The sequence below is a fragment of the Onychomys torridus genome, chromosome 4, assembly GCF_903995425.1.
Source record: "Onychomys torridus chromosome 4, mOncTor1.1, whole genome shotgun sequence".
In the NCBI taxonomy this organism is placed as follows: domain Eukaryota; kingdom Metazoa; phylum Chordata; class Mammalia; order Rodentia; family Cricetidae; genus Onychomys; species Onychomys torridus.
Window position 1 is genome coordinate 68,006,901 of NC_050446.1, and position 21,870 is coordinate 68,028,770.

Consider the following 21,870-nt stretch of genomic DNA (forward strand, 5'->3'; position numbering starts at 1 on the left):
TGAAAGGGATGTCCAACAAACCCAAAGGGGTCGAGACTCACAGGTTGAGAACCAATGGAATAAAGTGTCAAAGGAGAAACAAAGATGACTGGGCACAAGGCCATCTCTAATCGAGGACATCTGACTAGATTCCAATGACCTGTGGGAAGAGCAAGAAGAACCTGACACTTCCCATTGATTTTAATCAAAATAGTGATTAAGTACATCAGGCTCACATCTGCCAGGAACAGATGCTCATTAGGATGAAAGTCAAGAGGATTATGCAGGGCAGATAACATACCCTACATTACTCAGGCCCTATCTTCAGAAGATTTTTGTTTTTCAAGTAATTATCAGGAAGCTGTCCAATGCCAGGACTTCTCATTTCACTTCTCTGAGGCCTCAAACATGTCAAAAACTATTACAAGATTAGGAACCTTTTGGGAGATACTCCCTACTTGAACTCAAGCAAAATGTCTCAGAAGACAGAAGAGAGTTAGGCAGACCAGCTTTAATCTCCCAACTCTGCCTCTCATAATATTATGCTGGGCGAGTGACATAACTTCTCTGAGCTTCAGTTTTCTTCCCTGCCGGTAACAGCAACACCTACTTCACAGGGCTGGAACAGTGACTTACAGAGACAGTGTAAGGGAAAGTACTAAGGACTACTCTGAGGCAGTGGCTAACTTCATTTCAGTCCTTGTCTGCTAAAAAGTCAGCTGGGAGAGCTTTCTCGACTGCTACATGCACCCCACCCCCAATACATGTGTTAGCGATGCAATAGCACTGAAGGGTATGTATATTTCTTTAAGTATGGGTCTAGAATCTGTGCGGCTCTGGGCTGATAGGTGGCTGGAGACTAGTGGGAACCTACAGAATTGTGGAGACTGCACCAAGACAAAAGAGAAGAGCACTCTGGTGCAATGGCTCCATTTGTGTAGGGTCATTCCCAGACTCCGGTAGATGAAAGGATCTTAATGTTCCACAAATCTACTTTTACTGACCTTTCAGAACAGATTTGCTGAGAGCCCACTGGAGACTCACTTGCCCCTACAGTACTAGTCACAATTCCTAAAACAGCAGTGGTATGCTTGCTTTGTCCTTCTACATCAACATACAGAGGTTCTACTTATGTTTGGACCAAGAACTGAGCAACACTTTACGGTATGATCTATCACTAAGATTTCAAGATACAGGAGGGCGGGGATTCTGTCTGTTTTGTTCACCCTGCTAGCCCAGCACACTGCCTGGACTGAAACAAGTGCAGAACAAATATTTGCCAAATGTAACTGTTCTAAGACCATCACAATATTGTTCCAATCATATACGAGAAAGCACCTTTCCAGAAAAATTGGGAATGTTTACTGTTAAAAGAACAATTTCTCTTGCACTCTGAAAGCCATTATTATAGCACCACAATTACACGATCACAAGTAAGTTTGATAAAAAAGCAAAACATCTATATCCAGGAGAACAAGAAGGCTCAAAGAAAAAGCTATTATTACACAGTAAGATATCCCTCAGCAAACACCACTCAGATATAAAGGGTCATGCCTAGGAACCACCATTTAAAACAGAAAAAGTCAATAGGAAAAACTCTGAAGATCAGTGAAAGATTCCTGGGAGCCCTTTCTGTCTTCTGTGTTAAGGTATTGGAAAAGGAATTCTATGTTGATGCTTTGTCTTTTTTAAATAACCATGGGGCAGCAGACTAAGAAAGTAGCTTGGAGTCTAAGTCTTAGAGTCCACTGTCTGGGCTCAGTCCTGTTTCCTCTACTCTCTGGCTTTATGGCTAAGACCTGCCCAGAGTCACCAGTGTCCCCTCCACCATCATTATATACTACCACTTATCTCAGAACTATTGCAGGATTGGAATGAAACTTTCCTAAAGTATTTAAAATGCTTCCTAGTACATAGTAAGTAATACATTCTTGGGTTTTTGTTGCTATTACTATTAGTGCTGCAATTTTGTAAGGGAAAGATAAAGGAAAAATGACACAGCTGTTAACAGAATACAGAGGGACATCCAGGTATCTATACATGATGACAGCTTCCCAGGAAGTCACAATAGGCATGCTAATATTGCAATTAAGAAAATGAATATTAATGATGAATAGAAACAATTGCTAACACAGGCATAAGGGTCTAGAAGTCTAGATTCTTTCTCTTGATGGCATTTACGATCATTTGATAGATAAATTTTCTCAGTAGATGTCATACCTATATATAACCTATAAAATGCTAGAACATGCCCCTCATTGTCAAAGGCATCTGTTAGGACAACCAGGTCTGCAGGTATCAGGACACTGGTCAGAAAGTAGGGAATGAAAAGTAAAGGTGCAGAATTACTAGAGCAAAGAAAGAAAAGAAATAAACTATACAGCTGTTATTTAAAAAAAAAAAAAAAAAAAAAAGCTTAATGCCAAGGAAAGAGAGATTTTGCTGGCAGCAGAAGAGCAAGATGTGCTATGTGGAGTGGTAGAGGCAGACATCTGGAACAAAGACAAGGGCAGAGGAGTTCTTTGGTATCACTGTTTGGCAGCAAGTGGTTATCTCTCAAAAACCTTCAGCCAAGCCACATAGCAGTGTCAGGCAAGGAAAGGCACAAATGCGCTCTCTTTAACAACTGGGACCAGACCTCTCTTAACAGCTATCCAGAGACGGAGCCTATGAAGTTTGAGTGTCTGGCAGAGAAACTCCTGAGGACTGTGGGATTCTAGACTTCAATGTTAGGTCAAGGGCATTACACTGGGGAGGACTAGATTCCATGGCCTGCCAGCTGCCACAGCAGCATTGTTAAAAATGCTAAAACAAAGCATGGTGGCTCAGGCCTTTAATCCCAGCCTCATGAGACAGAAGCAAGCAGATCTGAGTTCAAGGCAAGCCTGGTTTCCATGATAAATTTTAAGCCAGCCAAAGTACATAGTGAAACTGTGTCTCAAAACAAAGTTCCCTATAATTTCGGGATTTGGGGATGCACGCTTTTATGCTTTTGATCTCAGCACTTGGAAGGCAGAGGCCAGCCTGGTCTACATAGCAAATTCCAAGCCTGGAGTACATTGTGAGACTATGTTGCCCACACCCCATTAAAAAATAAATAAATAAAAATAAAGAAAGAAAAGAAAAGAAGGGAGGAGAGGGGAAGGGAGGGAGGAAGGAAGCCTAAAACAAAGCTAACAGCGAGCAACATTCTCATAGCCCTGCAACGCCATCTTCGCACAAGCTGCCTTTCTACCTTTAACCATCACATGGTCCACATTTTCAAAAAACACAATGCCATTTAAAATTTTCTAATCAAAGACTCTTTCAAAATATGCCTAATACAACTGAAGTTTTATATATTTTCAGAAATAATTTTATAAGTTGGCAGTGAGTGATGGGAAGGGGCAAAGAATGTAAAATGAGGAAACAACCTTCATCACAGAAACCAGATTTCTGCTTTGTTCCTTTTTCTGGTGACTGTCCAGAAGTAGCTGCATACATGTCCCAGAACCTGGTGACATCATGCCTCAGAGCCCCAAAGCATGGGTCACTTAAGGAATTCACTCATCACCACCACCTCAGCAGTTCTGCCCAGCCTACTTTCTCCCATGTGGAGTGCTGAGCTGGCTCCACCAGTCTCTCCCCTCCTCCTCCTTCATGTGCCAGCAGAAGCAAAGAGGTGGAGAGGTGTGCATTAAGCTCTTAATCAAAATCACAGGAACTAGCTTACGAGTATCTCACCAATTGAACCATGAACAAGATAACTTTATCAAATAAAGCATAGCCATGATTTAATTATATATATTAAGATACAAATGTTTTTAAATGTGTCGTCGTCGTCCCGTGTGTCGTCCCCCGTCCCGTGTCCCCCCCCCCCCCCCCCCGCGCGCGCCCTTTTTCTCTTTTTCTTTCTCTACAAAAAGGCCTGAAGGAAGTAGAACTAGCCAAGAGAAACAGTGTCTCATTCCTACTGATTCTTGCCTGGAAGTAAGAAACTGCAGATGGGACCCAACAGACGTTCAGACAGATGCTAAGAGACTATCACATCAATACAGGGGGAAAAGAAGAAGTTTTGCCTTCCCACCTTTCACAACTTCAAAATTCAAAGAAATGTTTCCTTACCTGCCAGGACCCTGTTAACAGAAGAGTGAGTAGCCAAGCCAGGCTGTCCACGTTCATGAAAAATTCCAGCATAAGGCAAGTACTCAGGCAGCAAAAAACGCCTGTAAGAAGGAACCACATGTGAAAAGCGAACTAAAGACTACCAAACAACAAAGGAGAGGCCATAGAGTCTCAAAATCATCAGCCAAGTAAGGCTGGGCATAATGGTGTACAACTATAATCCTAACACATGGATGAAGGCTAAGGCAGGAGGACTGCAAGTTCAAGGCCAGACTGGGCCTCAGAACATAAACTGTAACATAATATAACCTAAAGGATATCCATGAAAGGTCAAAAGGTGTTAAAAAAAAAAAAAATCCACAGGATTTGTCCTTTTCAAAGTTTGTAACTCCTTACTACTCTTTTTTTCTAAAGCAAAGCTAGCCAGGTGGGGTGGCACAGGCCCGTAACTCCAGCACTCACAGGCAGAGGCCTACTTGGTCTACATAACTGAGTTGCAGACCAGCTAGAGCTACACAGGAAGACTCTTCCACAAGACTTTTACCTTTGAGCAGTACGCTCTTGGTGCCATATTTCTATGCACTATGTCCAATTACCTCCCATCAAATGTTTGGGTGGAAGGACTAGAATACAGACTTATTAGGAAACAATTTCATATATGGACAATCCAAAAACCAGAGATTAAACTAAAGTCTAAAGGTCTGGGTGGTGGGTCTCAGTGGCAGAATGCTTCTCTAGTATCTGCCAAGGCCCTGGTTCTAGTTCCAGAACTGAAAAACCAAATTAAACCACACAAAAATGAAATCTTAGGCTTTTATCAAGAATCCTCTATGCTTACAACCCAGTTCTTACCTTGGGACAAAGCGTCCAAGTGAAGGTGCAGACATTCGGGCATTGCGGGGAGCTCGGTGCCTAGATCTGTCACCATTGTCCCTGGAGAAAACAGATTACACATAAGACAATGACTAAAGCAGAATCACTCACCTGCTACCAAATATAAGCATCTGCAAAGTAAACAATACTCAGGAGAGGGGCCCAAAGCCAGCTCTAAAAGGATTTTCTTGAGTCAATATGCTCTTTGGACCCTGTAGTATCTGAAAGTGAAGCCAAATTAAAGTCTAGGGATCTGGAAAGGCTATATAAGAATGTCTTTTTCAGGCTGGAGAGATGGCTCAGAGGTTAAGAGCACTGACTGCTCTTTCAGAGGTCCTGAGTTCAATTCTCAGCAACCACATGGTGGCTCACAACCATCTGTAATGAATCTGGTGCACTCTTCAGGCCTGCAGGCATACATGCAGACAGAACATTGTATACATAATTAATAAATCGTTTTTTTTAAATGTCTTTTTCTTTCTTTAATTATCAGACAGGGTCACTCTATGTCTTGGCTGTCACAGAACTTGCTATATAGACCAGGTTGGTCTCAAACTCACAGACAACTGTCTCTGCCTCCAGAGTGCCGGGACTAAAGGCATGTGCCACCACATCTGGTCCAAGAATGTCTTTTTGTTCATTAGAGCCCCTTGGCAGAAAGAGAGACTGATAGAGACTGAGGTTGAGGAGCTAGAGATGTAGCTCAGTGGCAAAGTCCTTGACTGTCTGGCTCATTCCTTAGTATCACCAAAAGGGCAAGCAGGCAGAAAGACAAGAATAAGAAAAAAAAAAAAAAAATCCTTAGTTCCTTCTTTCAAAAACTGAAAAATAGATAATGATGAAAAAATATTAGAAAATGGCACTTCTAAACCAAGTCATTTGAGGTTTTTTTTTTAAAAGGTATTTTTATTATAGATTACTGTAACTGCTAAGTTAGTTCAAATGTTGTTAATGTCATCCTACTTAAATCTCTCTAGCTATCCCATAAGGTATTATTAATCTGATTTTACATAAGGAAACTAAGAATCAGACAGGCAAATGCAAGGTCACAGGCAAGAACATGGTTGAAGATTCAAGGAAGAGCCAACTTAAACCTTGGGCTCTTTCCATTCTATTTCACTGCTTCCTACAAGAAAAGAGGAAAGAAATTTCACGTGGCTAAAGATTCCAACACATCAAAGAAACAATAAGCCAAAGGGCACTGGCTGGACAGAGCAGTTAATTAGCTGCTTAAACAACTCCAGGAAATAAATGAACCTCTGAGAGGCTGATTTGGGACATCTGAATTCTCTCTTTGGATTACCTTCAGATCAATCAGATAATCTTCAAACTGGCCCTGGAACCAAAGTTAAAGGAACACTTTGGTTTATAAGTGGCCCACTGGGAGCTGGACCAGCCAAAAACAAAAGCCTTTAAAAGTTTGTGTTAGGTAGAATGGGCTTCTGAGCATTAAGAACAATCAATACTAAGGTGATTGAAGCTGATCCATTAGAAGTCAGCAATTGGGTTTCCCCCTAAAGAAAAGATACACTACTGTTTTTGTAAGATACTGTAAAAGAAAACATCAGGAGGAAGACGTAAGATTACATGGGGAGTAAAAAGGAAGGTAGGGGTAAAAAACAATTTATAAGAGGGATGAGGTTCTGGAAAAATGGCTCACTGGATATAAAGTTTGCTATTTAAGCATCAGAACTGGAGTTCTGATTCCCAGAACTCATATGAAAGCTAGGCTGGCAGGAGAGCAGCTTGTAATCCTAGGAGGCAGACAGGGGATCCCCAAGGAAAGCTGGCTATCCAGTTAGGATAGCCAAAATCAGGGAACTCTGGGTTCATCAAGAGACCTTGCCATGGGGGCTGGAGAGATGGCTCAGAGGTTAAGAGCACCAACTGTTCTTCCAGAGGTCCCGAGTTCAATTCCCAGCAACCACATGGTGGCTCACAACCATCTGTAATGAGATCTGGTGCCCTCTTCTGACTTGCAGGAATACATACAGGCAGAACACTATAAACTTAATAAATAAATAAATCTTTTAAAAAAAAAAAAAAAAAAAAAAAAAAAAGACCTTGCCTTAACAAATAAAGTGAAGGAGCAATCAAGGAAGATACTCAACATCAACTTCAAGCCAAAGCCACACACATGTCCACTCCCAGCATGCACATAAGCACACACCTACGGACATACACAAATACATCAGAAGTGGCTAACCAATGAAATGCAATTATTATAGAGCTCTTCACATATACATAAAGAAACTGAATATTAAACAAATAAGACAGCTCTCAAACTAAACATTTTTCAAATATATGATTTTGGCTGTGACCAGTTAATGTATTAATTAATTTAAAAGCACAACTAGGGCTGGAGAGATGGCTCAGCGGTTAAGAGCACTGTCTGTTCTTCCAGAGGTCCTGAGTTCAATTCCCAGCAACCACATGGTGGCTTACAACCATCTGTAATGAGATCTGGCGCCCTCTTCTGGCCTGCAGGGCATACATGCAGGCAGAACACTGTATACATAATAAATAAACAAATAAAAGTACAACTAAAGTCATGATAGCTTTTCATTATTGTGCATTTATCAGTGAATGTAACCAATTTTCATGAAAGGAGTTAGAAAACATTTTGAAGTTTAAAGTGTCCTATATGAAAGGCGTACAGAGAGGCCCCAAGCCTCAGGAAGGCTGAAAATGAAGCTGGAAAGCAGCATCACAGTGCAGATTCTGTCCCATGGCTCTGGACTGAACTGCTCTTTCTAGAAACCTCTTGTGGAGCTGTCCATGCTTCTATAAGTCTGTAGACTCACCCACTTCTGGTAACTTGGAACACAATCTGGTATTAGCAGAGAGGAAGGGCTAGGTACTACTACATGGTACTGGTGAGGTGCCAATGCTCTAAGAGATCATAAAACCTGGTGAGAGGACCCAGGATGACAAGTGACAACAGTGAATGGGGACAAGTTTGACTTTTTTTTTTTTTTTTTTTTTTTTTTTTTTGTACGTGGAGCTGAGGATCGAACCCAGGGCCTTGCGTTTGCTAGGCAAGCGCTCTACCACTGAGCTAAACCCCCGACCCCTGACTCCTAAAATATATATCACAAACCTCTTTCTGCTGTTTTAAAACCTAGAAGCAGTATTTTTTTCCATTTTAAATGAGAGGTGGCTAAAATAGTAATTTAATGTGTGTCAACACACACACACACACACACACACACACACACACACACACACAAATTTAAAAAAAAAAGGAAAAAGAGCTTAAATATAGGGGTAATAGTTTTCAAATGTTTAGTGATTACTGAAACATGATACATAAGATCAAGTCACACAAGATAGAGTGACACACATATAGTGCTCCTAGCACTCAGGAGGCTGAAGAAGGAGGGCTGAAAGGTTTGAGGACAGCCTGGGCTACACACTGAGACCAATCACTAACTAGAAATAGCTGGCTCAGAGACAAGCAAACCCTCAAATGGACGGTATCACAGAAAAACAACACACAAATGAGCGGAGATGTCTACGCTGGTCTTCATCTTAGCAGAGCTGAATGACATCTCAATAACATACACATAAGAACTGAACTCAGAGTGTTAGGACTCTAACAACAGAAAAATGACAGGACAAGAACCAGAACAATTAGGGAAATATGAAATGTGAGGAACACACAAATGAGATGTCTGAGGGAGAAACAAGCAAATTCCTCTAAGAGAAAATAGCATAATAGACAAGCAACTCAAATGTTTACTAACCAGGAAAATTTTTGAAAAGAAGAATGTGTAAAGGTAGCAAGGATCAGAATGTCCAAAAGCCAAATTGGGTGACAAGAGGAGGGAAAATTTTTGGTATAGCACACAAAAATCACAAAGGCACAGCTCTAAATAGGCTCGAGGTGGGAAGAATAACTGATTTTATTGCTTACAAAGAAGGGGATTTGGAGATGACTGGAGATGGGAAAACAAATTTCAGTGCATGGGAGATCTGGGGGAAAAAGATAATGATAAGAGTTCCAGGAAAAGACCAAGGGAATTAGAAGCGCTTAAAATACTGACATATTCCAAAGAGTAGGAGCCTGCCTTTCACTTACTGCTAACACAAGGTCGACAGTAAGCAAGCTGCATGAGCTAGAAGGCAGCGAAGAAAGTAAAAGAGAGACCAAATATGACACCAGATGAGCAGACCCACAGTAGGTCGACATTAACAGTAGTGGCAAGTGCTAAATACTGGGCTCTAACATGATATAGCTAACAAGGAAAGGAAGTGAAGAAAAGAGTATGCAAATATATTAGCGCTGTCTCTCTACCAAGAAGTACATTTTTAAGGGAACACCCGAGAAATCCTCATCAATTTTAACAGCCAGAAGCTGCCTTTAAGCCAGCAGGACAGAACTGTCTACATTATTAATGGCTTTCCCAGTTGTTGAACTCTGAGTATCTCTGATTAACTCTCTAAGGGGTAGGAGGGGATGGGGGCTAAAATTTTGTTACAAATGATTTTTATAAAGAAACACCCTTCAAACAAGCTTTTAAAACAAGTGTTGCATGAAAGACAATGCATCTCCAATACAACAGAGAGGCACAGTGGCAGTTCTGCTAAATGTCCAGGAGTAATAGCCTCAGAGAAAGGCCATAATTTAAAGGAGTGAAAAACCTACCTACTGTACTGTCTGAGCCTTGACCAGATAGTCAAGTTGTCATTGTTCCTCAGTGACATGCAGCTCTGACACGAGCTTTAAGGAATGAATCTCTTGCATCAAAAAGCTCAAAACGCCATTGTCTTCCTGACGGTCCAGTTGATTTTGGTAAAGATTAAGAACAAATACATGTCTAAAAGCAAATACCATGTTTCCCTTACTTCTGCTTCTATTCCTCTCCAGACAATGGAGGCCTAGTTTGCATTCCTGTTTCTGAATGGCACATTGATCTTGGCCAAGTCCTTTTCTTCCTAGCTGCTATTAGAAACTGAGAGGTCTCTATTTCCAGGGATTGCACTTACATAGGATTTCAAATTTTGTCCCGGCTGACATCCTTTGTAAGGAACCTAACAATGTAGGTCTCCTATTACAGAAGAGCTTTAATTTTTCTCCAAGGAATGAATACTAATATGAGATAATTATCATCTACAAATTCTTGTCCTCCCTTATTCTACCTCCTAATTTCATTTGCCTACATTATACCAATTTATATTCATATTGTGCATTTTCTGATAAAACAAACATATAAATCTAAGTGGTAATGTCTTCTTCCTTGTACCTCCTAGCTGTTGAAATTTGTTCCTTCTGTATTTTCCCATTTTCAGCCCAGGCACAATCTAGATATATTCTACTTTCCTTCTCTTCATTTCTTCTTCTCCATTATCTAAGAAAAATATTCATGTGTACTTTATTTGCTCAGGAAGAGTAAAATTTCTCAAGCCGCCAAGCAAATGTTACACATTTCTAAGGAATGGGTCATAATCCTTGGTAAAGAAGTAGTATTTATATAGGTAGGTATTTTATAAATATATTGAGGCTTCACAAGTACCAGATAGCCTTCTCCTCCCCCTTTTCAGGTCTCCTTACTTCCTAAGAATTTCATTACTTTCTCTTTGCTGAGTATGAAGGGAAACCTTCTAAGGCAGTTAACACTAAGAGAGATCCAAGAACCTTAAGGCTAAAAAGAAGTGTCAGTGCTGTCCGATTTCCTTTGCCATCAGACATCAGGACCTGGGGAACAAGACTTGTTCCCAAACTGGTTCTTCTGCATCAGTACACTTGTCAAAGTAGGCTCCCTTAGCCAAGGCTTTTAGAGTTGGCTGTCTAAACACCAAATAATGGATGCCCCCTATCCACACAAAGTTCAAACTTCCCAGTTAGATGTTCCAAGCTCTCCACAGCACAGGCTCAACCAAGACTAGAACCCAGACAATAGAGCTAACAGGTAATGATAAGAGATTCTAATTCTAAGCAATGCTGTTCTAAGGGTCAGTTTTTAAGCTACAAAAACTTACTTCAAAATTGTCTGCAGTAACACTTAAGACCAAGGAAGCACTTTATTTGGAGAAGTAAATGAGATGGCCATCTTCTCAAGGATATCCGTGAATAGGCCTCAGTCTTGGAAAACATTAAGGAGGCTTACATAGTGACCTACATTTGTAGTGCCCTTACTTGGGGAGGTGAGGCTGGAGGATCATCTGAGTCCAGAAGTTCAGGTCCAGTTTCAAAAACATACAAAAATTCAATCTCAAATAATAACAACAAAAATTTGACATCTAGCTAGGGATTATGGTAAACATCTTTAATCCCAGCACTCCGCAGGCAGAAGCAGATGGATCACTGTGAGTTCAAGGCTGGCCTGAGCTACATAATAACTTCCAGGTGACACTACATTCTAAGACCCTGGTTTTGTTTGTTTGTTTGTTTTTTTAAATCATCTATGAAGAAAACATTAAGGACTTTAATAACAAATACTTAAAATCCAATGCTCAAAGTATCTTCACTTATGCTATACTCATCACTACTGAACTGATTATTTTTCTGGTTTTGTTTTGTTTTCTGAAACAAGATTTCTCTATATAACAGTTCTGGCTGTCCTGGATCTCGCTCTGCCACTGCCTCCTGAGTGCTAAGATCAAAGGCTTGCGCTGCTGCTGCTGCCTGCCCACTGCCACTGCCACAACCACCACCGCCACCGCCACCACCACTACCACAGGCTTGAACTGGTTCTTCCCCATCAGTTGATTGGTCACATTAATCACATTAACCAGGGCTGTCAGAGTTAGCTTCCTAAAGCACATGATTAGTAATCTGCCTTTGATAAGCATAAAATTCAAACTTTCTGCCAGACACTGCAAGCCCTTTTATAGTTCTCAGTTTTCTGATCTTTCTCATATTACTAACACTGCACACCTCTAGTGAGAGATCTATTCAGGCTTCTGAATAAACCCTGCAAATCTGTTTCTGAGCTTTTGCTTGTTATTCTCTTTATCTAACATATCCTTGCTTAGGCCATTTTCCTCACAGATTCATCTTTCAAAATCCAGGGGCTAGAAAGATGGCTTGGTACGTAAAGTGCTGCTGTGGAAACCTACAACCTGAACCTGGACCCCTAGAACCCATGTAAAAACTAAACATAATGGTGACCTGTCTGTAATCTCAGCAATCCCCTCTAGAGAGATAGGCAGAGATAAGAGAATTTTCACAAGTCAAGAGTCACCTAAGCTGGTCAGGCAACAGTGAATAAAACAGACCCTGTGTCAAGTCAAGTGGAAGGTGAAAACCTCAAAACCAAGCTCAAACCATAGAGTCTCCCATTTCTCTAAAATCTGTCCCTTCTTCCTGTAAAGCTGTCCTAATACTTTAATGGAAGTATTACAGTCTATCTTTTCACATATTGTTTTACTTATGTATATGTGGATCAGTGTTTTGCCTACATGTATGTATGTGCATTGTGTGCATGCTGTCCCACAGAGGCCAGAAAGGGCACTGGATCACCTTGAACTGGAGTTTTAAACAGTTGTGAACTACTATGTTAGTTCTGGAAGGGTCCTCTGGAAGATCAGCCAGTGCTCTTAACTGCTGAGCTATCTCTCCAGCCCCTTTTCACATACTTAATATATACAATTCTGACAATTTTATTCTGGAACTAAAATGTTTTGATGTCACCCTCTTAACAGGATGAAGCTCATCTTCTTGCAAGACACATAAGACTCTAATATTTGCACTTCTCTGACTCTCAGGGTTCATCTTTTTACACAGATTTGAACTTTAGAGTGACTGATCTAGTCATATCTATCAAGGAAACCCAACTGTCAAAACAACTGTGCATCTATTTGTTCTGTTTCCTCTCTCCTAGTGTAACTGCAGAGAGACCCGATTTCTAAGACTCAGGTCTGGCTAGGGGCTGCTTAGTGGCAGAACATTTGCCCAGCAGCCTGCAAAGAGAACAACATCTGTTTGGGGTTTTTAATGGTTTTTTTGTTTGTTTGTTTGTTTTTTGTTTTAATTTGTTGTGGTGGTGGTTGTTTTTCAAGATGGGGTTTCTCCCTGTAGCCCTGGCTTCCCTGGAACTTGCTCAGTAGACCAGGCTGGCCTGGAATTCAGAGATTCACCTGTCTCCGCCTCCCGAGTGCTGGGATTAAAGGTGTGTGTCACCATCTTTATAGTGCTGTTTCTCTTGCACTTCTAAAGTTTGTGAAAGGAAGAAACAAAGACAACACCTTTCAAAGTGATGCAGCTATCTCTTTCTGAAGATTACAGATGGCAAATGCTGCCTTTTCTTTCTTGGCTACAACTTACGTATTTGTTATTAGAGAGAAGTCAAAGACTTATCCTACAGAAATCTTAGAACTTCCTAGCTCAGAAGAGAAAGCATGAGCAAGTATACTGAGGATATGTGGCTTCCCTCCTGCAATTTCTAGTTAGGACTTGAAGTAAATGTAGGAATCTCACTCAAGATTATCACCTGAAATAAGGAGCTTTATTTATCTGGTTTTTTTAACATATTTCCTTTGCCACAGGCTGAACTAAATCTCAGTCATATCAAAAGAGCAGAGGATGATAGTAAATTGTAAACTAGAGGTCGACAACTTTTCCTATGCCATGTTCAGTCAGATGTCTTTGGGACTCTCCTCAGCTACATGAAACACAAGAAGACCTGTTGAAAACATCCCTGCAAGGCGACCATACAAAGAAAGCTCAGGCAGGTGAGGTAGTACATATGCTTCCCAGTTACTAAGCTTCGGTGGGGACATTACATAAGCTCAAGAGTTGAAGAGCATCCTCAGAAATATATCAAGACCCTATCTTAAAACAAAATAGGGCTGGAGAATTGGCTCAAAGTTGAGAGTACTTGTTGCCCTTGCATAAGGCCTGGGTTTAATTCCCAACACGAACATGGCAGCTCATAACTTCCTGTAATTCCAGGGCCTCTTTTGACCTCCTTAGACACCAGGCACAAATGTGGTACATACATATATATATATATATTCAGGCTAAACACGTATATACATAAAACAAAATAAATAAATCTTTCAAAAGTATTTATTAAAAAAATAATTTGGTGGGCTGGAGAGATGACTCAGGTTAAGAGCACTGGCTGCTCTTCCAGAGGTCCTGAGTTCAATTCCCAGCAACCACATGGTGGCTCACAACCATCTGTAACAAGATCTGGTGCCCTTTTCTGGCCTGCAGTCATACATGCTGTATACATAATAATAAATAAACCTTTAAAAAAATAATAATAATTTGGCATGGTGGTACAAACACCTATAATCCCAGTACTCAGGAGGCTGCAGCAGGACAATCAAGAGTTACAGGCTATCGTGAGCTACACGGTGAGACTGTCCAAAAATAATAACAAAAGAGCCATTCAAGATCAAGTGGCTTGCCTAGCAAGCAAGAGGTCCTAGGTTCAATTCCTACTATTACTTCCACTCCACCCTAAAAGAAAAAGAAAGAAAGGAAGGGAGGGACAGCAGGGGAGAAATCAATTTTAACTCATCTGAAGACTCCATCTTAAACTAAAAGACTAAGATTCTCATTGAGATTTTTTCCAAGGCAAAAACCCCAATACAGCCCAGCGTCAAAACCATGAATAAAGAAAGGGTTTATTCTCTTCCATGCTAGCAACAATGTTAAGATGCTGAATATAATTACCAGTGGCTATATGCTTGGAGGAAGTATTTGTGGCTGATCTAATCTGAAGCATCTCTAGTTCTATCTGTCATTAGGAAGTATTGGCTCAGGGTATCTATCCTTTGCCTCAGATGGTAAAGCAGCTACAGAAAGAGGCAGGAAGGGCAGGGATATAGCTGGGAAAGATTCTAGAATCATAATTAGAGTAACAGAAAAAAGAAAGAAAGGTACAAGACTAGCTAGAATTAAAGGTCACTGAGATAGTTCAGTGTTTGCCACAAAAGCCTGACGATGACTTTGATTCCCAAATCCCACAGTGCAAGGAAATAAAGAAGAGCACTGCTTCCATCTCCCACTCTGCCCTCTCTTGTGGTTTTTTCAAGACAGGGCTTCTCTGTGTAAGTCTGGTTGTCCTGGAACTCACTCTGTGGACCAGGCTGGCCTGGAACCCACAGAGATCTGCCTGCCTCTGCCTCCTGAGTGCTGAGATTAAAGGCGTGTACCACAATCACCCTTTTCCTTTTTTCTTTCTTAAACAACATTTTTAGTTGTTTTTTGAGACAAGGTCTCTATGTAGCCTTGGCTGTCCTAGAACATGGTATATATACCAGGATGGCCTTGAACTCACAGAGATCACCTGCCTCTGCATTCCAAACACTGGGATTAAAGGCATATGCCAACAAGTAAGTCCCAGACCCTCTCTTTCTTTCTAATAATTTTTTAATTAAAAAATAAAGACTAACTAGAATAGAATTGTCATAAACATACACATTATTTCTCTTGAAAATCTTAGCACTTTTCTTGGGTTTTTTGTAAGAGCCACCTACCCTCTTATCTAAAGGGAATGTAAAAATTAAAATAAGAGTTTTGCTATACTTATATAATATCTACATTCAAGTAAGTGGCCTGGGCTCTAACACAGGCAGACAATAATGTCAATGGACAGACACACCTTTACCCTGCTTGTGAACCTTTTTATGCAAAGACTGCTGGCTGAGGGCTTCAGAAGAGACCTGCTGACAGCAGGTTTCTGGATGTCCTGTTTGTACATTTTGATAAACACTGGGATCCTGCCATTTCAATTCTTACCACAGACAGAGATGAATGGCAGGAGAAAATGCTTGCCTAGGAAGATGGTCACCAATGCAGACTACAAAAGAATAGAAAATTTAACCTGACCAACTTCCAAGATAAATCTGAAAAGTGTTCTTCCATAATAACTGTATGAAAGGGCCCAAATATGATTGCACATCACTGTAAAAGTACTTTATAGCTGAAGACAATAAATACACTGATTCCTGTTCTCTAATCTTAGACATCTCTCATATGGTAATGTCCTCAGTCAGAGAACATCAGATAAGATTGAGTTATTAATCCTATTGTTTGGTCATTATAAGGATTAAACAAAAATTTAAAATCTATTATCTACATGTAAAAACATATATAAACAATTTACATTTGTACATAAAGAACGGCTACTTCAGCAATTGGTACATATACATATATAGATGTAGATATGAAGTTGCCACTTTGGCATGCATACTATAAACACAAGTTGATGACAACCATACAAGTGAAAACTACACTACAGTAGCTGATACCTTTTAATCAATTGATGATGAAAGAGAACCAAAGAAAACATCATCTGGGTAAAAACTGTTCAAGAACAATAAAATGGATCTATGACTTAGAAAAATCGAGAGTGGAGAAGCCTATGTAAAGCCTCACAGGCATGACTGTGATGTGCTGAGAAGATAAGGAAACATAATTGAATAGTGCCTCTTTTTTTTTCTTTATTATTATGTGTTTTAAATTTTATACATCAGCCATGGGTTCCCCCGTCCTCCCCCCTCCTGCACCCACCCCCACCTTCCCCCCAGCCCCTCCCCTCCATTCCCATGTCCTCCAGGATCAAGGCACCCCTGGGGATTCATTTAAACCTGGTGGATTCAGTACAGGCAGGTCCTGTCACCTCCTTCCAGACTGAGCAAAGTGTCCCTGTATAAGCCCAAGGTTCCAAACAGCCAGCTCATGCACTAAGGACAGGTTCTGGTCCCACAGACTGGGTGCCTCCCAAGCAGATCAAGCTATTCAACTGTCTCACTTATTGAATAGTGCCTCTTAATGGTGGTGTCCTGTTAGGCAGATTCCAGATCACATAAACCTTACCAGCTCCTCTGTACTATAAGAAATTAACCTCCTTTCTAGTTATCAAAGCTAAGGAACAGGATTATGGAACATAAATTAGAATAGGCTACTACATCCCTAACCTCACTTTCTCCTCTTCTGAGCACTAGATTAAAAAGAGCAACTAGAACTCAGCTTATAGGACCAGGAGGAAGAGAAGAGGAGCTAGAAAAAGAAACAAATGGCAAGTCAGTATCAACATCTCTCTCTACAAAACCTGGGCTACTCTTGTTAAGGTAACTAATCCTTAGCTGCTACAAGAGCAAGATTATGGTTTGCACCAGAACTACCTTCCTCCAAAAGTCAAGCATCTGGGGAAAGACTTATGAGTGGGGCATTAGGGAAAACAGCCCAAGGCTAATAAAGACACCTAGGAAAAAAAACACTGTTAAGCTGATGAAGAAAGGTAAAGAGGACAATGTAAAATGAGGTCATGCTGAAGCCCAGGGAGATGATTAGAGCACAGGTGGGCTGGGGGAGCACACACAGAAGGCAGTCTGACAGGAAAATCGAGGGGGAAGAAAGGGGAGAGAGGAGGTGGCACCAGAAGAAAGGGAAGGTAAAATGAGAACAGAACATTTTAAACTAACCCAGAACTCCATTGTGAAGGACAAGTCACGAGGCAGAGTACAGCTGAAAAGGCATGATCCCCATATCACACTACTGGTAACAGATCATTTAGACTTCTAAGCATGCATGGAAAGAGGCTAGACAAGCCAGAATCCTGACTCCCAGAGCACAAGTCACCCAGGTTTTTCATAGCACCGCAACCACAGTATATGTGTTTCTCTCTTTCCTCTCTCCTCTCTCTTCTCTACTCCTCCTCCACATACATACACAGTAGTGTGTGTGTGTGTGTGTGTGTGTGTGTGTGTGTGTGTGTGCACTTACAGTACTGGGGAATCCAACACAAGACCTCACATGTTAAGCAGGTGAATTATATCCAAAGCCCATTGGCATGTCTGTTTAAACTGCTTCCCTAAATGGACCCTGGTACTAGTAAAACGATTACAACTCCAGGAAAACATTGTCATTATAGGCATCTGTCTGGCTCTTTTCACTGTTAGTATGCAGTCATCTTGCCCAGGACAGACAGAGACAGACAGAGACAAGGGCAGGCAGAGGGTCAGAGAGGTACTAGACTCTTCTTCAGTTATTGCTGACATAGGACCACCACACGCCTGCTTCAGGATACCCTAGCATTTATTGAACATTTAAATATTTTTCAGACCATTCTATGTTCTTCCTTTTGTTTCCCAGAATCCAAATGTTCGTGTGTTTACCAAAAGTATCAAAAAGGCAAGCCAGAACAATGGTTGTTCCACTTTATCTTAGTTCTTTCTGGCGAAGAGATCAAACATACCCTACAGTTCTATTACAAGATAGCTCCTGGGGATCTAACCAGGTAGCTGACAAGAGGGAGATGGTTAGGAGAGGTAAGAACTCTTAAGATCCCAGCTCTATTAAGGCATGTCAAAGAAGGGCAGAAGAGACTGTCATATTCCAATAACAGCATCAGAAAGAGGAGAGGGAAATGCTTCTTTTCCTTCTGCATGTTAAAGAACGGCAGAATACAAAAGTCAAAACAAAAGCCAAGTGTCTAATTTGATACAGGCCAGGAAAACTCAGGTTCAGGCTGGCAGCACAGCAAATGGTTAGAAGGTCCAGAACAGAACGTCTGAGAGGCAGAGTTCAACAGCAGGATGGGAAAGTGTGGACTCCGGCGCTTGGGGCACTCTTGCTCCTTTGGCCTCCTCTCCATCCCATTCCACAACAACAGCAACAACAAAAGAAAGAGAAAAAGAGGAGACGAGAAGGAGGAAGCTACAGTGGCATCAGCTGCAGCTGTGGTTAAATGGGGGAGGGGGTGGCAGCAGCATAAAGCAGCCTCTCCTCAACCCACTACAGTCACCTGACAGGTGTCAGTCAAAGGTACTGGTGGGGCCAGGAATAGGAAAAAAGTTGAGGCAAAAGAGTTAGACCTCAAGGAATTAGCTTATTCAGGTTACTGAGACAGAAGATTCACTTTAAAGAAATCTAGTATGTAAAATGAAACAATCTTCACATCTCTTGCAGTTAAGGGAATAAATCTCCCATTTCCTTCTATCCTGTGAAGATAGCCCAAGAAAAGCATTTCCATCATACATGCCACAAGGAGACACAAATGTGGCCAGGAGAGCAGCAGTCCCCCTTTCCCACTCAGGCCTGGGGCTCAATGGACTGTCTTTTCCCAAAGGCTCTGGTAATTCAGCAAGGCAACTGCCAGGAAGCGGGTGCTCTGGGCACTGAGCCCTCTGCTTCTTGTCATAAATAACAACTTAGGGGTTGGGAGCAAGAATGCTTACCACTGCTACAAAAGCAGTGACCAACCTGGAAGCACTCTCAGACTGGAGGAAGAGGAGAGAAGCAAACTGAGAATGTACTTACTCAAAGTCCTCAAATTCCAAGTCGGCTCCCTCTACTGACGGACCCTGGTTGTCTGAGGAAGAGGAGGAGGAGGAAGAACGAAGGCGATTCTGTTGGTAGCGCATGGAGCGCTGGCGAATACTGTCTCTCCGTGAGAGATACTGGATCATCCTCTGGGCGTAGTATGCAGCAGGAGATAATCTGAGAGAGACAGAGATGGACAAACACAAACTAGCACTAATTGGGGAAATACTGTGAAAGACAGCAAAGCCAGCTCTCCCATGGCATCTCCCTGCGGAGACAAACTCCGGGTACACGAAAAATACAGGCCATTTAACTCACCAGGTTTGTGCTGCAGAACATGTGTACCAGACTATCCCCAAAGCTTCTGTTCTGAGATAAGGCAAATAGGCAGTGTAATGGGTTATCTTCTGATCAAGTGTGACCCCTTCCCAAGAGGCTTAGCACGGGGCCCTTCTTCTCTCTTAAGCTCTATGAACCTGGCTTAGCTTTTCAGGGTGTCCTTAAATAGTTTTTCCTTGCTCCCCATCCATACACAAAATTTAAGAAATGAAAGAGAACTTAGTAATCAAGTCTGGTCATTTTACAGATGAGAAAACAGGTCAGAAGATGATAACAATTAGATGATTAATAAAGACACCCATGGGTATCCTCTTTACCAGGACTTCCTTCTTCAAACACACACAGCTCTAGCTTTCACCTAGTTCCTTATAATCATCTCTTTGAAACTAGTATCTCCCTTTCTCACAGATTAATCATAGGTATTTGTGCACAGGAAAGTATTCAGGATAGGGATTGAGAGTCATTGTGTACTTGGTAGAACAGAAAAACCTAGAAGAAAAAAGAAATTCCCATTCCTAGAATTACAGCAACGGAGGCTACATCTCCCTTGCTAGACTCCAGTTGAATCCAAGGACTTGTCTTAGAGTTCTCTAACCATTTCTACACAACTTTTTACACATCCCCCTTCTTAGAGTTTCCCTCCATCATTACAACACTGTTCTATGATTTAAGGTTACAAACTGAGAACATGAGAGAACGACAGAGAAATGTCTTACATGATAATGTTAAGTGATCTCTAAGCCAACTGCAAGACTTAGATCTGAGGAATACACAATGATGCAAGTCCACTAGGAAATTACACCCCACAGACATATAAAAATACAAATGCATACATGAGAAAGGTCGTCTGCAATAGTGATATCATTCGGGAAAACCTGGGAAACAACCCAGAAGCCCAGAAACAGATTAAATAAATTATATCCATACAGAGGAACACTATGAGGCCATTAAAAAGAATAAATTGGCTGGGTACAGTTACACATGCCTACAATCTCAGGATTAGGAAGCTAGAGGCAGATGGATCAGGAGTTCAAGGTCAGTCTCAGCTATATGAATGAGGCTAGCCTGAGCTATGAGACCCTGTCTCAAAAGTTTAAAGTGTGTGTGTGTGTGTGTGTGTGTGTGTGTGTGTGTGTGTGTGTGTTTAACAATTATCCCCATCTACTCATAAGGAAATTCTTTTAAAATAAAATTTTAAGTTAGAGAAAGGGTTATAGAAAAAGTGTGTGAGTGTGTGTATAGTATATAAAATATTTCTGTATTTAAGGAAAAAGTCATAAACTACAAACCTGGGAGATTTTTTTGTTGTTGTTTTTTTTGGTTTTTTTTTTTTTTTTTTTTTTGGTTTTCTTTTTTTGGTTTTTCTAGACAGGGTTTCTCTGTGTAGCTTTGCGCCTATCCTGGAACTCGCTTTGGAGACCAGGCTGGCCTCGAACTCACAGAGATCTCCCTGGCTCTGCCTCCCGAGAGCTGGGATTAAAGGTGTGCACCACCACCGCCCGGCCAATTTTTTGTTTTTTGTTTTTTGTTTTTTTTTTTTATGAAGTTAGGATATTAACATGAGAAAAGTGTGTTCTGTTTTTTTGTTTTGTTTTTTTTCTGAGAAAATTAAGAAACTGATTTGAGACTAGCTGTATCTAAATGATAGAAAAATATTCATTGCTGGGACTACAGCTGGGAGACTTGTAAATCGGAGGCCAGTTGGGCAATCTGTATTAGTAGGAGAGTCACTCCCACAAAACTGCAACATCCTGCAGCATGACTTCCAGCACCTTTGATACTCTGTTCTCAGGAATCCGACCTTCCTAAGCCCAACGAGGTCTTGAAGTCAACTTCAGTGGGACCTACGGCTATCATCAAAGCTGTCCCCAGGCTAGTTAGCAAATGGAATTCCTAGGAGCTGGCTGGTAACCACTGAAACTTAAAAGGTTTCTGGGTTAAAATAATATGCTACATTGAGCATGCTGAATCCAAATTATCTTTGTACAGTAGGTGGGCAAGGGATACACAGAAGCAGAAGCTAGACCAAAATAATCAGAAAACATCAACTATTTCCCCAAAGCCTCAACTCACGGTATTTTCATTACTCATTTGGGTGCCTGTTGTCAAGCATTCAATCACTGAACACCAAAATTTGGACAGAAGTCAGCACTTTCGTGCTGTTCTTATTGCTACCTAATAGATCAAAATCTTCCAGCAGAAATCAAACATGGATTAAATTCAAAGGAATCAAACTAGAGAAGAAAATATATAACAAGAAAGAATTTTCAAGAGAACTGACCTGGAAGAGACCATAAGTGACCATAAGTGCACCCATTTCTCAGATCACAGACAACCAGAAATAATAGAAA

General features: G+C 41.1%; 1 protein-coding gene across 6 annotated transcripts in view; it reads right to left on the reverse strand.

Moving 5' to 3' along the window:
* Ambra1 (autophagy and beclin 1 regulator 1) overlaps positions 1–21,870 on the reverse strand; it is a 164,662-nt gene that overhangs the window by 96,988 nt on the left and 45,804 nt on the right. For 4 of the 6 annotated variants that reach the window (XM_036183800.1, XM_036183801.1, XM_036183797.1 and 1 more), the window contains 3 exons: positions 19,178–19,357; positions 4,936–5,016; positions 4,084–4,184 (listed from right to left, as the gene is read on the reverse strand). In XM_036183800.1, the coding sequence (XP_036039693.1) occupies positions 4,084–4,184; positions 4,936–5,016; positions 19,178–19,357 (362 nt within the window). The remainder of the gene's footprint in view (positions 1–4,083; positions 4,185–4,935; positions 5,017–19,177; positions 19,358–21,870) is intronic. The other 2 variants (XM_036183802.1, XM_036183799.1) reach the window with 1 other exon arrangement.